Source organism: Pogona vitticeps, chromosome 1 (genome assembly GCF_051106095.1).
Source record: "Pogona vitticeps strain Pit_001003342236 chromosome 1, PviZW2.1, whole genome shotgun sequence".
NCBI lineage: Eukaryota > Metazoa > Chordata > Lepidosauria > Squamata > Agamidae > Pogona > Pogona vitticeps.
Window position 1 is genome coordinate 55,106,144 of NC_135783.1, and position 18,856 is coordinate 55,124,999.

General features: G+C 36.9%; 1 protein-coding gene and 1 pseudogene across 21 annotated transcripts in view; both read left to right on the forward strand.

Annotated features, from left to right (window-relative positions):
* The window catches only part of CEP170 (centrosomal protein 170), a 106,947-nt gene that overhangs the window by 7,637 nt on the left and 80,454 nt on the right, over positions 1-18,856 (forward strand). For 19 of the 21 annotated variants that reach the window (XM_020787555.3, XM_072993100.2, XM_072993108.2 and 16 more), the window contains exons 2-3: positions 12,763-12,907; positions 15,975-16,064. In XM_020787555.3, the coding sequence (XP_020643214.3) occupies positions 12,803-12,907; positions 15,975-16,064 (195 nt within the window). In that variant the 5' untranslated portion in view covers positions 12,763-12,802. Of the gene's footprint in view, positions 1-4,489; positions 5,847-12,762; positions 12,908-15,974; positions 16,065-18,856 lie in introns of those variants that run through there. The other 2 variants (XM_072993068.2, XM_078383100.1) reach the window with 1 other exon arrangement.
* On the forward strand, positions 4,756-4,921 carry LOC140703587 (U2 spliceosomal RNA; annotated as a pseudogene).

Sequence of the window (18,856 nt, forward strand, 5' to 3'; positions counted from 1 at the left end):
CCACTCATCAATTTACTGAGGTGCATATGATTGATATGTTCTATTTTATAGTTGCTGTTTATATTTCCCATTTCACACCAAACCAATGTAGGGTTGAGATATTGTGGACAATATTGCCCTCTTACAGCTTCAGCTTGATTTCAATTTACCTTAGTATTCTGTCAGAGTTACAGGGTTTAACATGTTTCAATTGACATGGGGTAATGTGTTCCAGTATATAAATGAGTCCCTGCTTCAATTTTAAATTATACACAATGAGATGAAATTGCATAAGGTCAACTTTTCAATGAGTGGTAGTATGCCACTTCTAGTGGTGACAGTGCTGCTACACCAGTAGCACTGTGTAATAGGATACTCACCTGTTAGAAATGCTGAATGTTGTTTTGAGAAGTAGAGTAACATCTAGATATTAGAAAACAAACATTATATCTACTTGCAAATGGATCCTACTTGGCCTTTTAAAGAATGGATACAAATATACTAGGGAACTGGATACTATTGCCATGTTTGCTGTTTCATTTTTGAAAAATTTGTTACTATTGCTCACTACATTTATATCCCATCTTTCCACTGAAAAAGGACTCAAGAAAGCTAAGAAATCTAAAACAGCTGAAAAACAGATTAAAATCACAAAAATCAGAGCAATTAAAATAATATCAGTAAGTAAAAGGGTTGAAAAGGAAAATCTGAAGAAAAGTTATGTGATGAGATTTTTTCTGCTTCCAAGTGTTCTGTCAGTGATGGACATGATAAAGCCCCAGGACTACTTTCTCTTCCTTTAATCTTGTCCTTGAAAAAATGCCAAGATTTAGCTTTTCAAGATACAGTTAGTATCCAATAACTTGTGCATACAGTGACTGATTTTTAAATAGTTAGAAAGAAGTGAATTGCATCTGTGTTAATATCCATAAGCTATGAAACAGTGAATGTTTAAGGACATATTGCAGTGGATAAAATTCAGAATATTATCTTAAATTTGCAGTGTATGGCAGAAATCTAACACAATGCTTTCTGTTTCCCTCCCCTCTCCAATCCTGCATAGAACCCAGTTCTGAAGGACCAGATTTTTAAAATGTGAGGGAGGGAGTACAGTGGAGAAGGGGAGCTCACTACTTCTTTATATCATTGTTTCACCAGCAGAAGTCCCATATTACACACTGTGTACCTTTCTTTACACAGTACTTCTCTAAACTGAGAAGTAGTCATGGTATTAGAATGCATGTACTGTATTTATTAAACAGAAGGGACATGGTGGCGCTGTGGGTTAAACCGCAGAAGCTGCAAGGTCGGAAGACCAGCAGTTGTAAGATCGGATCCATGCAGTGGAGTGAGCGCCCGTTGCTTGTCCCAGCTCCTGCCAACCTAGCAGTTCAAAAGCGTGTAAATGCAAGTAGATAAATAGGTACCACCCCAGTGGGAAGGTAACGACGTTCCGTGTCTAGTCGCGCTGGCCACGTGACCACGGAAACTTTCTATGGACAAAACACTGGCTCTACGACTTGGAAACGGGGGTGAGACCACACCCTAGAGCCATACACGACTGGACTAAATGTCAAGGGGAACCTTTACCTTTACCTGTATATTAAACATTTGTAATTTAAGTTAATGCATCAGAACAGTGAAAATAGAATTACTTAGATGAAGTCAGGAAAATATTTCTGTTGCCTAAATCAAATTTTTAATCAAAGTCCTAAAGCTGTACGGGATCTGGAGGTCATCCATTCTCCCATAGAAGTTAGCACAGGGGAATCAGTGACAATTACACCATGTACATTGTCTCCCAGGAACAAAATCTGTGTCAGGCAGTTTGAGGTGAGTGCATGTTACCCAAGAAGGAAGAAATGGAAGAAAAGAGTATCAACTTTTAAAATTCAAAACCTTGTTCTTGTATTAATGAGAAATGTGAATGACTGCATTTATTTCCTGCAGAAGAAACAGATGTCCTAGAATCTTTGCATTAGATTGTTTAATTGTACAAAGGTAAATGGAATGTAATCCATTCTACCCAAATAGAAAATAGGTAAAAATGTTGCTTAGGTATTTAAAGAACTGCTGGTGTGCCATTGTATGCTGTTTTGCTCTGTAATCTAATTAACTTTAGAAGCAAAGGCATATAAGTGGATAAAGAGAATTAAGAATACAATCTTAATCTTATTGACTTAGCAGTAAACAAAGAAGATATTGACATGTTGCTAAAATGGTATCTTTTGCATTCCAGAATGTTTTTCAGATTATTGAATACATAATAATAATTCTTGATAAGGTGATGGGGAGAGTAAGAGATACTGAGGTTTGTTTCAACCTTCAAGTGTAAAATACTTGAAATAACAGTCTGATCAGACATGCATACCTGTAATTTTCCTAGTGTGAGAGCCTGATAAATATACCTAAATTGGCATATAAATTATTGCTTAAATTAAGCACTAGAAAGTAATCAAGTAATCTGTTTTACCTAATTAGTTTATACCATTGGAGTACCTAAGAGTGAATTCACTTGTGCAAACAGAGAGAGAGAGAGAGAGAGAGAGAGAGAGAGAGAGAAGAAAGAATGGGAGCAAAAGAGAAAGGCACTGAAGATCATCTACAAACTAGAACTTGTTCAAATGTGGTAGGGAATTTGTTTCAATTTTTTATAGTATAAAAAGTATAATTAGAACATGATAAACATTAATAATTATATTTGTAATATTTTAATGTTTGTTATATTCTAATAATACTTTTAATAGTTATATTTATAGTAGTATGGAGAGTAGACAAACAGACAAACCTTTATTGACGTAGAGAGAATAAACATAACCAAATTGGTTCATTAAGTGCCCCACACATACAAAATCCAGGAGATAGGAAAGCAGAAGACCAAACCCTTCAAAGACATTTAACTGAGAGCAAAGCTTCATTTTTTCGCCATTGAGCTGATGAAAACTGCAATTCTTTCCAGAATGTCAGGCACCTCCACAGATAACATAAAATGGACTTTGTCCACATCAGATTTTCCCTCAAATTTTGACAGGACTGGTGCCATAAATTTGGAATGATCGCTCGGGTGGACTGTGCAGAAACAGGTGGGCAAGAGTTTCCAATGCACCCTGCTCGCATGAGCAATGTCTTTTGAGGTACAGGATTTCTTTGAACCTACCATATAGTAAGGCTGCAGGCATGACATTGCATCTGGCTAGGGAGAATGCCCTACTTTTTTGTGGACACTTGAGTACAGAAAGGAAGGCAGCTGGTTTTCCAATCTTAAATGGAATGTGGGAAAACAGTGGTGAGCAAGTCTTATTTGCTATGTTCCATAGTTCCTGGAATTCAGTCTCCAAACTTCTTCTTTTGATCATTTGGAAGGCTTGCCCTTGATTTAGAGAACCCAGGTAGTCACTATCTAAGCCAATCCATTTCAGGTTTTTTTTTAAAGGGCAGTACCCTGTTTCTTCTAAAATAAGACCTAACCTGAAAATAAGCCCTAGTATGATTTTTCATTTTTCATAAGCCCTAGTTAAGTAAAGCCCCGCCCTCCACCATTGTGCAGCATTTTGCAGCAACCAGAAGATGACATGACTGTATTTGAATAAATGTAGATTGTTTTACATGAAAAAAAAATCCCCTGAAAATAAGCCCTAATTTGTTTTTTGTTTTTTTTTGAGCAAAAATTAATGTAAGACCCTGTTTTATTTTCGGGGAAACATTGTAGACCCAAAGGGAGGTTTATAGTCCAGTAATAGTTGATATAATAAACTATCTGGGTCAGAGTTGTAGAAAAGTTTTAACCAGAATTGAAATGATCTTAGCCAAGCCATCATTTCCAAAGAGGAAAATCCGGTCTCTAGACAAAGCACGGAGTAAGGAACACAACTTGGTAGTCCTAGCATTTTTACATAAGAATTGAGACTGTATCCATTCAAGTGACCTATCCATGGCATTTAACCAGGTTGGGATGCCATACACAATTTGTGACATAATTTAGGATTTAAAAACCTGTAAAGCCACTGGAATAAAACAATTGCCAGAATTATAATAGAAATGAAGTATTGCCTAACCAATGAACCTAGCTACATTTATAACAATTTTGTGATGGGGAGACGAGGAATGTTTATAATGGAACAGGATGCCTACATATTTTTACTCTTAAACCCATGGGTTTTAAACTCAATTTACCTGGGGGCCGCTGGAGGCAGAGCCTGGGTGAGGCTGGGCTGCATCAGATTTTCCGCCAAGCGGAGCAAGAGCCCGAGGAAGCTGCCCAGGAGGTTCCTTAGCCAACAGACAGGTGGGCCGGCTGGCATGCTGCAGTTCTGGATGGAGGGTGCAAGAGGTGCTGTCTTGGGAGAGAGCCGGCGAGCGAGGCAAGGCTTTTTTTTAAACTCTTGACAGCAGAGGATGTGTGGGCGCTTTGGGGGGGCAGGCAAGGCGAGGGCCACAAACTATCATCTGGGGGGCAGCAAATGGCCCCCGGGCCGCATGTTTGACACCCCTGCTTTAACCTGTTCGATTTTGTGTCCATTCAGATCCCATTGAAGTTGCTTCCACGACTTTGAGAAAACCAAAATTTTGGATTTATTATAATTCAGTTGCATTTTGTTTTTGTCCAGGTATTCCACAGTTACGTTGATTAAACATTTCAAACCTGGACGGGAGCATGAGATGATAACAGCATCGTCAGCATAAAGCAATAATGGGACACGATGCGTTTCCAATTTTGGTGGATGACCCTCCACACTGGCTAGGAAGGGGGCTAGGTCATTCATAAATAGGTTGAATATTGCTTCTTGGCCTTTTGGCTAAGATCAAGTGTAGTATCTGTTCTTATCAGTAAGGAGAGTATGTAATCCTACCATATGTTGCTTTTCTGCTGGTAACACAGTTGAGCCAGGACTGATGGGGGTTGGATATCAACCTCTGGAAGTCCACAGGTTTCCCACCTCTGATTTATATTTAGCGGTTTGGCTGTAGCAGTATTCTCTATCTGTCTCAATACAGTTCATTTGGTAGCCATCATACGTACTGTCAAATTGGGTGTAAGGATATGAGTACAAAGAACTAAACAGCATGATTGGGGGAGCTTGCACACTATCCTATGGTCTTCTGTCCATCTCTAAATCCCACGTAGACCTTTATAAGTAGCGCATGTATATTTTTTCCTTTGCTTTGAAGTCATTCAACTAAGACCTTTAGAAAGTATGCTTTTGAATATTAAACAGAATGGATGAAGTTTTGAACTGCTCTTAATAAGGATGAAATAGCAGGTCCTTAAATAGCCAATGAGGAAGCCTTTGTTATCGCATCAATATTTGTTGCTGCTAAAGGTGGTTCTATAAGCTAATGAATCATAAGGTGTACTTAGTTTTTTATACATGGCTTCTTCATGTTGGCATTATTTTTGTAAAACACATAATGACATGTTGTAATATGTCATGTTGTTCATCTGAAGTTGTATTTACCTAATTTTCAGACCTACTAAGGACTAGATGATTTTTATTATGCCCTGATACATAAATCCATAGAATAGGGTGTATTTTCTTTTTCACGTTACTTTAGTTGATAACAGTTGCTTCATAAACCCATTTCTTTAATGTTCCACATTTTCTAACTAGCTTATTGTACTGGTTTCAGATCCAATACTGGAACAGTTTTGTAGGATTTTGTTGGAGCCTTTCATGACAAATTAAGGTTGGTACCAGTCCACTGAATGATCAATCTACTGTCCTTATTTGACAGCAGAAAAATTACAAAAATGCTACTGTGTAGATGGAAGAGAAAGAAAAGTCTGCTAGAGGGAAACTTGCCTTGCTTCTGCCATTTGTGGCCGGGGGAGAAATGAAGATGATTTACCCTGCTAGCCAGAGACAGAGGTTAGAGATAGCCTATAATTATAGCTGAAAACATATTAATGTTGCATGGAGGTATCTGAGGCACTCTTTCCGTATTTGTGTAATCTGAGTTCACAGAAATCCAGGGCCTAAATCCTGGCAACCAATTAGCAAGCAAAGCAAGCTAATCTGCATAATCCTGGATATGAGAGGAGCTTCTGCTGTGACATTCAGGGACTCAGAGTAATTAACAATTGCCTTCTTACAGTCATGGGACTGTAAGAACTAGCATCTGTTTTTGATCCTAGCAAACCTGTTCTTGTAACAGTAGTTATAGTTATCTCTTAACGAGAATACAAGCAATTCTCAGTGACAATGACTATTGCTTAAGCACCATAAAAATAGACATTCTTAAAGTGAAACCAATGCTGGAGCAAATAGCATTGGTACTGTGCCTGCCACCTGACATTCCACCTTAGCCCACACATCTTCTCCCCCTCCACTGAATCTTTGGGGGATACATTAGTAGGTGTCAGACAAGAACCAGGGAGAGTTACTTATTCAGATGTGAAACTTACTAGATGGTATTTATCTAATCATCAATAGTGAATTGTTGTGCGAATAAAAGTGGAGAGAGACACTGGCTGAAATTCAGCCATGTAATGTACTGTATGTCATAGAAGGTAGACATTATCATTAGCCACAAAAGTTTTTCTGAAATTAAAATGCTGAGTGGTGAAGATTCTTCCAGTCTGCATTGGGTGTCGATATACTCCAAAATCCCAGAGGGCTTGAAGTGGAGGAGCTAGCCCCACTACATTTTGGTCTGCTATAGGAGGCCTTTGTCTCAGGAGCTGCAAGCAGTGATTTTTTTCTCTTAGCATGTCCAAACTAGGCATTAAATTAGAAGCTGCTTTTAAGAGCCTCACTATATAATACACTGATTCCATATTTAGAAGCAGTGCACCCTTAAGAGGAAAAGATTGTTTATTCTAACAGAAGCTTGCCACTACTATCAACATTTGGCAAATGAGCTTTGTTTTGTTTTGCAATTAGTTAGGAGTTACCATGACTTTGCTTACATGTCTGATATGTCAGGTGTGTAACATTAAAAGATTTTTGTAAGATAGAGAAATATCCTTTTCCCTATTACATCACATGATTGTGTGTACATTTGTAATAGTTGTAGATGGGTAGGGATTCGAATGACCACAAATGATGCACGTCAGCCAATGACAGAAAAAATGTTTGTTCCCTGCTTAGAAACCCAAGCTAAAGACAGTAAAAGGTCTGTTACTTGGTGTTATTCTCTTCTTCGGCACCAAAAGACTCCAGAATCGGAGGTTTGACACAGAGCCCAGCTTTGTATTGGATGTGTGCAGCCAAAACTGTGCTCACGACCTGGGGTTCAATCCCAGGTAGCTGGCTCAAGGTTGACTCAGCCTTCTATCCTTCCGAGGTCGGTAAAATGAGTACCCAGCTTGCTGGGGGGGGGGGGCAATGTGTAGCCTGCATAATTAACTTGTAAACCGCCCAGAGAGTGCTTGAAGTGCTATGGGGCGGTATATAAGCAGCACGCTTTGCTTTTTTGCTTTTTTTTTTTTTTTGCTTTGTATTGGATGTGTTGGAGAAGGGGGAGGTATAAAATAACTGCAGACTTAACCCAAGCAAAATAAAACTGTGTTACATAAAGTTGCATTTTGTAGTTTATTGTCTCAAGCTAGGAAGTTGTTTGTAACGCTAATAGTTTACTTGAATATTGGCAGCTAGTGAATCTGTAAATCTTTCAAATCCAGGTTACACCCATTTTTTTGGCTACATAATTCAACATTCCAGTTCCTTGTTGTATTGGTAGTTTTGTCATTGTTGCATCATTTGTTTCAGGAGAAATGCTAATTCTTTTCTTTCAGAAGAAAGAGTTTCCTAAAAAGCAGGGCTAAAAATGTAGTTATCAAAAGGATAACAATGTTCAGAAACACTCTATTTTATCTTCTAATCTCTAGGTGAAACTAGGAAAATCTAGTTTCATTTTTATACAAGGCAAAGTATAATTCATTCTTTTTTTATATGGTCACAAAAGACCCAAGTTGGTGAAGTATAATGTTTACTCAGTATTCTGTGTCTGGAAATAAAGATTTCCCATTTCCCAAAATAATTATCTGCACAATCTGATCCTTGCTTTGATAATGTAGATCACTCTTCCCCAAACTGATACTCTCTGGAGGTGCTAGTACAGTTCTTATCATCCCCAGCCATATGACCATATTGGACTAGTAGATTTTAAACTGTATTCCAACAGATACCTCCATTCATTCCACATCTATAATATTTTTAAAAATACAATGAAAGTAAGGTGCCCTGGACTTCCTAAATCTGTACCTTCCAACCTCTGGTCCCTAAACGTTGTGGGACAAAGCTGTAGGAACCCCAGCATAGTAGCATGGCCAGTAATCAGGGATTCCGGGTTTTTTAGTCTAACAACATTTGAGGAGCCCTTGTTTGGGGAACAGTCTATCCTAAAGTGGAGAAATACGGAGCTTAAGAAAACCTTAGTATTTCAAAAAATAGAAAGTGATGTAATGAACATACAGTTTTGCATGTTGATAACTTTTTTCATGAGAAACTCCTTCAAAAATGTTTCTGATCATGTAAGGAATGTTTTTGTAGGATAATGAAGAAAGACAACAAGTTTCTTCATTATGACTAAAATCACTAGAATGAATCTAAATTGATTATAGTTACATGTTACCTGTTTAAGTAGAATTGGGCGTTTCAGAACATTATCTCTGCAAGAAACTGGGTATATGCTGATTTTCTGCAGAGGCTTGATAGGGAGCATCTCTGTCATATTCATGAATGTTGCTAGGAAAACCTAGGTTGAGATCAGTCAAAGCCAGTAAATTAGAAGACACAGACTGTTGGTTCACCAGGGACAAGCTCAGTTTTTGATATCAATGGACTAATTGGGTGGTTATTTGTTTAGAGGTCAGGTGTACCTGCTCTGCAACTCTGCCACTTAAATGCCAAAGGACTGGCTAGTTCTAAAAAGAAACAGTATTGGGAAATAGCCTTTATTTTTAATGTATTTTGAGAGGTAGAGTGTAAGATGTAGACTTGTTCAGGCAACTTGATGGGATTCAGAAATTCCCAGACACTCCAGATGGCAGTGTTGAGCTCCATCGGAACCAGGGGTTCATCGTACTTTATTTCTTTTTCATGTATTCTTGAATTTTAAGTATTTAATATTGAAATTCAGCAAAACGCCATCTGTGTTTTTGTTTTAATATTTCTATCAAGGGAATGTAAGCCAACTGTCTTGATTTTTGGGGATGGGGGGGGCGTAATGCCGACACTGACTTTTCTAACGTTTTCCTTATTATAAAATATTTGAAATGGACTCATTTTTTCCAGTTAAACTTTCACAGTTGTAATCATATTGACATCCACTGTTAGGACAATGGGGCTAACCCAAGTATACTATTGAATTTGATGAGACACAACTAAGAGAAAATATGCGCAGGACTGAACTTCTTATCTGGGTTTCTAGTTCAACCAGCTTTTGCACTCTGGATTTATAGTGTTCTAAGGTTTTAATGTATGTATCTAGGTTGCAAATCTGCCACAATTCTGCCAATTTATTGGTTTTTTCTAGCCGTAGATGTAAAGTTAGTGTTTGCTGCTAAGCTTTTATCTCTACCTAAACTGCTACCTAAATCCTGCTATCATTGTCACAGACAATAAATATTTAATCCCTTTTAGATATTTTAATTTAATCTTTTTTCCCATCAGTCATGACTATATGTTTAGTGATTGGAATAAACAGTTCTGACCTAGTTATGGTTCAGTTAAAAATAAACCAGACCTAGTATATAAAACGTTACTTGGATTTATATTTTTAGAAAGGAGATTTGTTGAATTAAGAGGGAACAGATAAGTGGATTGTTCGTTTTCTTTAATGATACTGTTAATGACACTGACAGTGCAAGCCAGCAGGCCTCTTTGTGGAGATGAAGTCCCATTGCGTTCAGTGAGACTATTTCCCAGTTGGGTTACAATAGTATTCTGAAAGTCATTGTCACTGGAATGTGGTTTCCTTTCTTTTTGAATGTCCTCTTTTGTCTTAGGATAAAAGCAATATTTTTCTCAACTTTCCCTTATTTTAATATCCAGTCTATCTGTAGAAGTGTAAGACATATAATATTGCATCTTTTAGGATAATTTCTTACATACTTATTTGCTTTTTCAACCTATTTTATTCTGTCCTTTTGTAAAGGCAAAGGGAAAAAGGAGGATCACCATAAATCAGTTCCAACTTGATGGCACATAACAACAAGAAGTATATTTGTAGTTGACAAGTTACCTCCACCATTTTGTTGGTTATGTATGGGTATTTAGAGTGGTAGAGGATGTTAGGATGTTTGCTTGGAAATAGGCCTGAAGCAATAAGCCTGTAGTTAAATCTGCCTTTCATTGTGATTTGCATTGTTTTTGCTAAGTGTTTGTGGTTGTGCTGATAATGTTGTGTTTGTTTGTTTGTTTGTTTTTGTTTCCTATTCCCATTTCTATAGTACGCCATTATTGTTGACAGTCTCTGGGAGATTCACAATATAGAATAAAATTATACACTAAAAACACTGTATAATAAGTACAATAATATAATAAAATACAATAAACCCAGTTGCTAACTAAAGATACTTTTATATAAAAAATGAAAACCCATTGGAACATCTCAGGATAATATTCACACTAGTAAAAAGCAGCTTTATATAATTTGGGCTTAATTAGCTTACTAAGAACATGGAAGAATGGTGCTTGGTCCCTCTGTAGAGGCTTATTTCAGAGGGAAGGAGCCATAGCTTGGTTCCTAGTTTTGGCTTTTTTGGCCTCCTTGGATGTTGTCATTCTTAACTTCAAAGACTTTGAGGATGGGTAGCTATTTTGTGGGAGAGACATTCTGACAAATATCAAGGTCATAAACATTAAGGACTTTATGAGTTATGACCGGCATCTTAAATTGGCACAGGAACTAACAGGGAGCTAATGAAAGCGTGTCAAGTCTGGGGATATGTGCTGATATTGCTGGCATGTGTAATCAGTATGGCCACCTCATTTTGGACCTGCTGAAGTTTCCATACTGGCTTCAAGGGCAGTCCTATGTAGAAAGTGTTATAGTAGTCTAGTTTGGAGTTTACCAATTCATGACCTGCTGCTGTTGTTCATTTCTTACTCAGGTAGGGGCATAGCTGGAGTCAACTAAAGCTGATAAAAGACACTCTTGACCACAGCAGATATTTGCACCTCCACACAGAAAGCTGGGTTCAAGATTACCCCATGTTCTGAACCTGATCCTTCTGGGAGAATACAACCCATTAGGCCAAGTAAACATCCTTCTAACTGGTCTGATGACCCTACCATCAATAGGATCTCTGTCCTATCTGCATTCAGCTTCAGTTTATGGGCCCTCATCCAGTCCATTATCAATGCCAGCCAATGCATTGGTTCAAGGATCTACCGACACAGCATCACCTGCTGATGAAGAGAAGAAGGGATAGAGCTGTCTGTAATCTCTGTATTGAATGATGACAACAAATCCCAAATCTCCATATGACTTCAAGCAGCTTCATGTAGATATTAAAAAGGATTGGGAAGATGACTGATCTCTGCAGGACAGCATAATGGAAGTCCTAAGGGTAGAAAGTGCCTCTCCCAGCTCTACCATCTGAGATTGTACCTTGAGGAAGGACTGAAACCACCAAAGAACAGAGTCCCCAAGTCCCAAAATTGATAGCCATCCCAGAAAGATTCCGTGGTCAACAGTATCAAAGACTACAGAAATATCTAGTAATATTTGGCACTTGCTTACTTACTTTAGGGAGTTTACTCATAGTCACAGACAGGCAAAATATGTGGGCCTAAGTTTAGTACCCAGTCCTAGGTAAAGTAGGTTTACTGAGTCTAAATTGCTGAATGAAAAGTACAACCATTTTATATAAATTTAATTGAATCCTTGGCTCTGTGCTAGTTGGAATTTCCAATTCAGTTTAGGTCATGATTAACACTTGTGTTGCTGTCCCCTGAAATAAACATGCAGTCGTCCTGCTTTTTACAAATTGTTTAGGGCTAGGGTAAAAATTTGTTTTTAACAAGACCTCTGTGCAATGTCTTAGGAGTCTTAGGCAAACATGACAGTACTTTGTTGGATAACTGGCACCTTCAGATGTCATCATATGTGTAAGCACTTTTATACAATTTCTCCTTACAATGTCTCCATAGTATGGACTATAAACTGTGAACCAGAAATGCATGTACTGTATTGTACAATATTTGTTGTATCTTTCAATTCTAGTATGTTGATTCTAAGGTAGGATTTTATATGTGGTTTAGATATAGTTTGTTTAGGTAAATTACTGAACTTTTCTATAGTTACATCAGTCTTACAAATGTTTAAAAGGTTTGTATAATTTCTATTTTTTTGCACTAACATCATACACTGGAGTCAGAGAAAGGACAATGTATGTTAAATTAAGTTGTGTTCTGATGTGTTAGGACATGCTCTTTTAATTACAAATTTGTTGTGAGAAAGCTCATAAGATTGCTTCATATATTTGTTTACCATGTTGAATGCATAGGTACATTACTATACAGTATGTGATCATATGCTCATGTCTCTTTTTGCTATATCTGCATTGGAGAGCTTAAAGTGACAGTGCAGTGTGAAGGATATAGAAAAATAGCTCTCATGTGTGTTGACATGAAGATGCATTTCCTTCCATCTCTGAAGAAAAAATGGTTTTGAAGCAGTACTTACAACTTATATAGAATTTGAAATCCTGGGCCAGTTGTAGTGTTGGAAAGTACAGGAACCCCAGTACATTATAAATGTTTTCCTAACAGACACAAGAACTGAAGGTTAAAATAACTGTAAAATATATTTCCCTCTTTCTCTGTCTCATTCTAGGATGACGTAGTCTTGTGAGGATTTATCAGCTAAGCAGAAAATGAGCTTAACATCCTGGTTTTTGGTGAGCAGTGGAGGCACCCGCCATAGGCTGCCACGAGAGATGATTTTTGTTGGAAGAGATGACTGTGAATTGATGTTGCAGGTAATTGTATCAGTTCTCCAGACTTATAAATGTGGTTGGATTTAATGCCCCAGATACATTTTAATGACCTAAATACATTTTTGAGGATTTATATGTTGAACTCTTAAGTATTTTGCTTTCCCATATTTAGCTTTTACTGGAAATGTTATCATTCACCAATATTTCACAGTCCAAAGCAGGAGCTGTTCAGCTTTAGTTACTATATACAGATATTGCTTTCTCTCCAAAGCAGTGCACAGGCCATAGTTTTCTTGCTTCCTCAAATGGGTTCTCCAAAAGGGGCAATCCCATTTGGTGTTACCCCTCTTGAAGGTGTAGTCAGTGATCATTCCCTCATAAGAATATCCCATTTATCATCCTTCCCCAGGAAATGATGGAGTGAGGGGTGAAGTGGTAGGCTTTGGCTGACTTACATTTCTGTATTGGAAAACAAGTGTCCTTACAAGGTTGGGATACCAATGCTGAAGTGATGGGTACCAACAGAAAGCCGCCAAACAGCAGGCTTATTTTCCCCTCAACCGATAGATGTTCTTAGAATCATTGAAAAATTGAGTTGGAAGGGGTCGAAAATGCCAACCTCCTGCTCAGTGTAGGAATCCAAATCAAAGTGTAACTGATAGTTATCTAATTTTCAGTTGAATGCCTCCAGTGTCAGAGCACTCACCACTTCTGAAGTAGTTGGTTCCATTGTTGTACTGCTGTAACTGTTGGGAAGGTTTTCCTGATATTCAATCAGAATCTGATTTTTTATAACTTGAGCCCATTATTACGTGTCCTAAACTCTGGGATGACTGAGAACAGACCCTGCCCCTCTTCTTTATGACAATCTTTCAAGTGTTTGAAGAGTGCTATCATATCTCCCCAGTCTCCTTTTCTAAAACAGAAGTACCTCTCTTTAGGGTAGTATGTGTGTGTGTTTGTCCCATTTGCTGGTGCTATAAGTGAGCATCTATCTTTCTACTGGTAATACCACAATTCCTAGGTTTCAGGATAAGTGGTTGAAAAGTCTGATTTTTTTGCTCTCACACAAGCTAGAACTTTCAAGTTAGCAGCAGACTTGGGAGGATGTGAGTATGGAGCCTAACAGCCACTTGAAACTGTCATAACTTCCATCAAACATAAGTATTTTATGATCCTCTATTCTTCTCCAGAAGAGAAACGAAATGCCGGTGAAATGCAGGATCTGGTAAAGTTGGCAAGAAAGAGGGAAGTGTCTGGTTCTTGACAGTAAAAGGCTGTTTTTAATGACTCCTCATTAAATTGTTTAGTAATTTTATTAATCGCTCTAAACATTTTGGAGTGAATTCTTTATAAGGAACTAAAAATACAAACAAACTGACCAACAACACGTTATAGCTAAATACTTTACAAAGATAAACAGCATAACGAATTTCCCATTTAGAAAAGCAATACAAACTAATATATTAAAACAGTCAAATGCAGTAGCTGTAACATTTATCTGTACTGCACAGAAACTGATGAAAGAGCCAAAAATCCAAGTTTTTTTTAAAAAAAACTATTGCATGTTCAACACCTAGGGCTGGAGTAACTCTGATGTATAGCACAAGTAATGAGGTCTTCCCATTTTTGTGCCTCACCTTTTTTTAAAGTCCTACTTCTTGCTTACTGTTATTTCTAAAAGGGAATTACAAAGTGTAATATGTAGAACTGCTGTTTCAAATGTATTTTATTATGTAAAATGAAGACATTTTATTGTGAAGCTTGTTCTTTTAAATATGTTGTGGTAATACATTTTCAGTTTAATCTGGAAACATCCAAAATATATTACGTACACATAATTTTGAAGCTATGTATCTTCACAGAGAAGTGTATTCCTCTTAGGTGATAAACTAAATGAATGCAATTTCTTTTGTTTACAGTGGTGCCCCACTTGATGACAATAATCCGTTCCAGCAAAATTGCTGTAAAGCGAAATCATTGTCAAGCAGGGAAAAAAACCCATTGAAATGCATTAAAAACCTGTTAATGCGTTCCAATGGGTGAAATACTGTACCTCATCGTCCAGTGGCGGCTATTTTCCGTTGCCTGTAAAGCAAAAAATCAGTCCTGAAAACAGCGGGGAGCCATTCTGCACAGCGGGTGGCCACTTCGAACCCCGACGATCAGCTGTTTTTAGATTGTCGTAATGTGAAGAATCGGTTCCCGAAGCAGGGAACCGATCGTCGTAAAACGAAAATCACCCCTTGAAACATTGTTTTGCAATCGCAATAATGTTCGCAAAAACATCATTGTGAAGCGATTTCAGCGTCAAGCGGGGTAATTGTCAAGTGCATGGCTTAGAAAACAGAGGGAGGGAATTTGCATTGATTTTTTACTCAATGCTGTATTGATAATCACCATTTTGGAGAGCGTTATCTCTTGCATTCTGTTAGATAATTAATCTTCCAGAAGCCTGTGTCCAGTGATAGAGAAGCTTGTTAGACACTAAATCATACCTATTTTCTATTGAATTATATGTGTTAAGAAACCGCTAACTGTCTAAAATCTCTCACTTCATGTCTGAGCATTTTACTGTTCTTTTTACTGAACTTCTGAAAGCCATACCCACCTCTCCACATACTGTGCATTTCAACTGCTGAAATAAGTATTTTGTCAGTTGTTTTTGAATAATTCATTTGACTCTCCTTTTATTATATCATGTGAAAATTTCCTTCTCTTTTGCTAAAAGTCCATGACAGTTCTAGTTTCATACCTTTTTGCTGGTAGTTTTACAATAGTGTCTTTAGAAACAGCTGATCATGTAAAATTGTCTACCACTTACTATGTGTAAAGTTCAGTACTTTAAACATACTCAGGGGCTTTAAAAAGTGTGTTTGCCGTTTTATTAGTCAAATGACCATTTCCCCCACCCAAATATTTTATATGCTCTTGCCAATTGAAAATCTGTAGTACTTTGATACTGCTGCCGAGAGAGTGTCATGTAATAGTCAAATGAAATCATCTATTACCAGAATGGAGAAACAACTGCAGATTGCAAAAATACATTCAACAATGTGACTACTACATATTCACTAATATAAACCTTCAATATGTTTCAATATTTTAGTCACGTAGTGTGGACAAGCAGCATGCTGTAGTCAACTATGATGCTTCTACAGATGAACATCTTGTGAAAGATTTAGGCAGTCTAAATGGGGTAAGTTAAATATGGTTATTCTGAACAAATATTTTGGATTGCTTATATAAGTCAAGTATGGAGAGATTTGGAAAAATATCTTGAAAATATGACTTATGCCTTGGAATATGATAGTGTGAGAATGGTCAGTCAATAATTTTTAAAGATCTAAAAATACTAATTGAATTATTTGTTCTTGACAATTTAACCTGACTGGACTTGATCAGATACCTTAACAATGAATTTTAAAGAAACAAGGTTTTTCATTTCCAGGTGAGAGCAAGACAAAGAGTGCTATTTTTATGTCATCCATATCCCGTAATTTGCAGAAACAGACTCTTTGCAGACGAGTGCCTCTTTTTTTAAGTGAGGCAAATCAAGGGCACGGAATGACTATGCAATTGTTCAACAACATGGAAATAATCCCTCCAAAATGTCTAATCCTGAAGTCCGTGGAGAAGGACTTGCAAGATTTGCATCCCTAGATGTTTTCCACATATTGATTTTTTGGAGGAATTTGTTTGCTTGATTGTCTTTGTTTTTTTTTTTTACCTTCTGAATCTAATCTCTATTAATTATTAAGAAAAATGTTTTGACCCTGAGTCCGAGGGTGCCAAATGAGATTTAACAGTATAAATGTGTTTCTTGAGACCATACAGTTTAATCAATTTTAATGAATGTTGAGGGCATATTAATATTTGGTCAAACAAAGGCTTTCCCAAAGATTTTCAGAAGCTGAGCTTTAAAATGATAACGTGGGTGTTTTATGAATGTTAAACAGCCATTTATTTCTCTAATAATTTGATGGTATCTCAGTCGTGAAAGGAAAAGCAGGAATTTTATTATGGGCCTCTGCATAAGGGGGGAAAACCAGTGAACACCGGAGTTCAATTGAAAGATCTCTGAACTATTGCCTTTCAGTGACTTCATAACCAAACTTTTAAAAATACAGTCATTTTAATGGTTCTGACACAGAGACTTGGTTCAAGATTTATTTGATTCAATCCATAAATTTAAAAAATGAAATAATCAAGGAGACAAATTATCACCAAAGTGATCAAAACTTTGAGGTGTCCCTAGCTGTGGTACGTGATATGCCTATTGTTGGGAAAAATATATTACAGTGTCAAATTACACAAAGCCATAGATCAGGATGCAGAGAGTTACCTTCGGCATGGTAAATAATTGAATTGCAGTATTTACGGTAAATAAACTCTGCACCTTTACACTGTCTTAATATGCAGTTTTCACCAGGGCATCTTATATAGCATGGATGTTTAAGAGAAGCACTCCCATAAGTCACTTGGACATGTAGTTGCTTGATGGCTTAGATCTTGCAAAGAAGTTTCAGAATAATAAATATTCCCAGGTTAAGAGTTTTTTTAAAGGTCTTATCCATGATATATACATGGCCTTTTGTGCAAGCTTGCTTGCTTGCTTGCTTGCTTGCTTGCTTGCTTGCTTGCTTGCTTGCTTGCTTGCTTGCTTGCTTATTTATTTATTTATTTATTTATTTATTTATTTATTTATTTATTTATTTATTTATTTATTTATTTATTTATTTATTTAAATGTGTGCGTGCATACCTACCTACTACCGATTTTGCCAGAGACCACTCTGGGCAGTTTACAACATATAAAATCTCATGACTAAAATGCAATTAACAGAACAAGTAATAAAATAATGAAATTCAAATAAATAATCCATCAAAGCATAAAAATACATTAACATAAAACATTTAAGATGGCAGACATTGATGAGGTAGGCTAGCTAACCTCAGCTGAGTTCACGAGTATAACATTTTTTGAATAAATTTTTTATTTGAACATATAAATCTACAAACTACAACAGAATACAGTATAGAAAAGCAAAAAACAAAACAAAACCCAAAAAACAAAAAAACCCCATTCTCCCCTTTTGAGGACAGAGATTCCAACCTCATTTAAGTTCTGAATTTCCCAAGTTTCCAGAGAGCATTGAAAAAAACATATAAATGATTTTGCCCTAAGCTTTGATCTTTCCCTGGACCGAAACATATATTAAGTTCCAGCTTTGTTTTACATAGTCCCTTGGTTGTTCTCGTAGTGCTTCTGAGAGTGTGTCTAGTTCTACGATATCCATCAGCTTCTTCAGGAACTCCTCTGTCGTAGGTGTATCTTCACTTTTCCATTTTTGGGCCCAGAGTAACTTAGCCGCTACAAATATATATATACTGTATCAAACAATATTTGATTTTCTTATCAGTAATTTCTGGCATAATATTTAGTGGTGCTATTTCAGGTTTAAAATTTAATTTCTGTTGAGTGACTCCTTTTATTATTTCCCATAGCTATAACCAATAACCCTTGGCTTTTTCACATGTCCACCACATACGATACTACGTTCCTGCTTTTTTTTTACATTTCCAACAAATATTGCTGCTACCCTCTGACATTTTTGCCAGCTTTACAGGGGTATAGTGCCATCTATAAAACATTTTGAGGATATTTTTCTTAGATTTACCGGCTTAATCATTTTATAACACACTTTCCACATCATTGTCCAATGATCAAAATCAATATTATAACCAAAGTTACTTGCCCATTTTATCATCATCTCCTTTATCCTCTCATCCTCCAGATCATATTCTAATAGGTATGTATACTTTTTCTTTATTATTTTCTCATCAGTGTAAATCCACAGTTTGTCCACCTGGACTTCACCCTCAAAGAAGCCCATATTTTTATCTCTTTTATCTCTTGATTCTAGTTTATTCATTGACCACCAATCTGTCGCCACCCCTAGTTCCTCTAATTCTATGCCTGCATAATTGA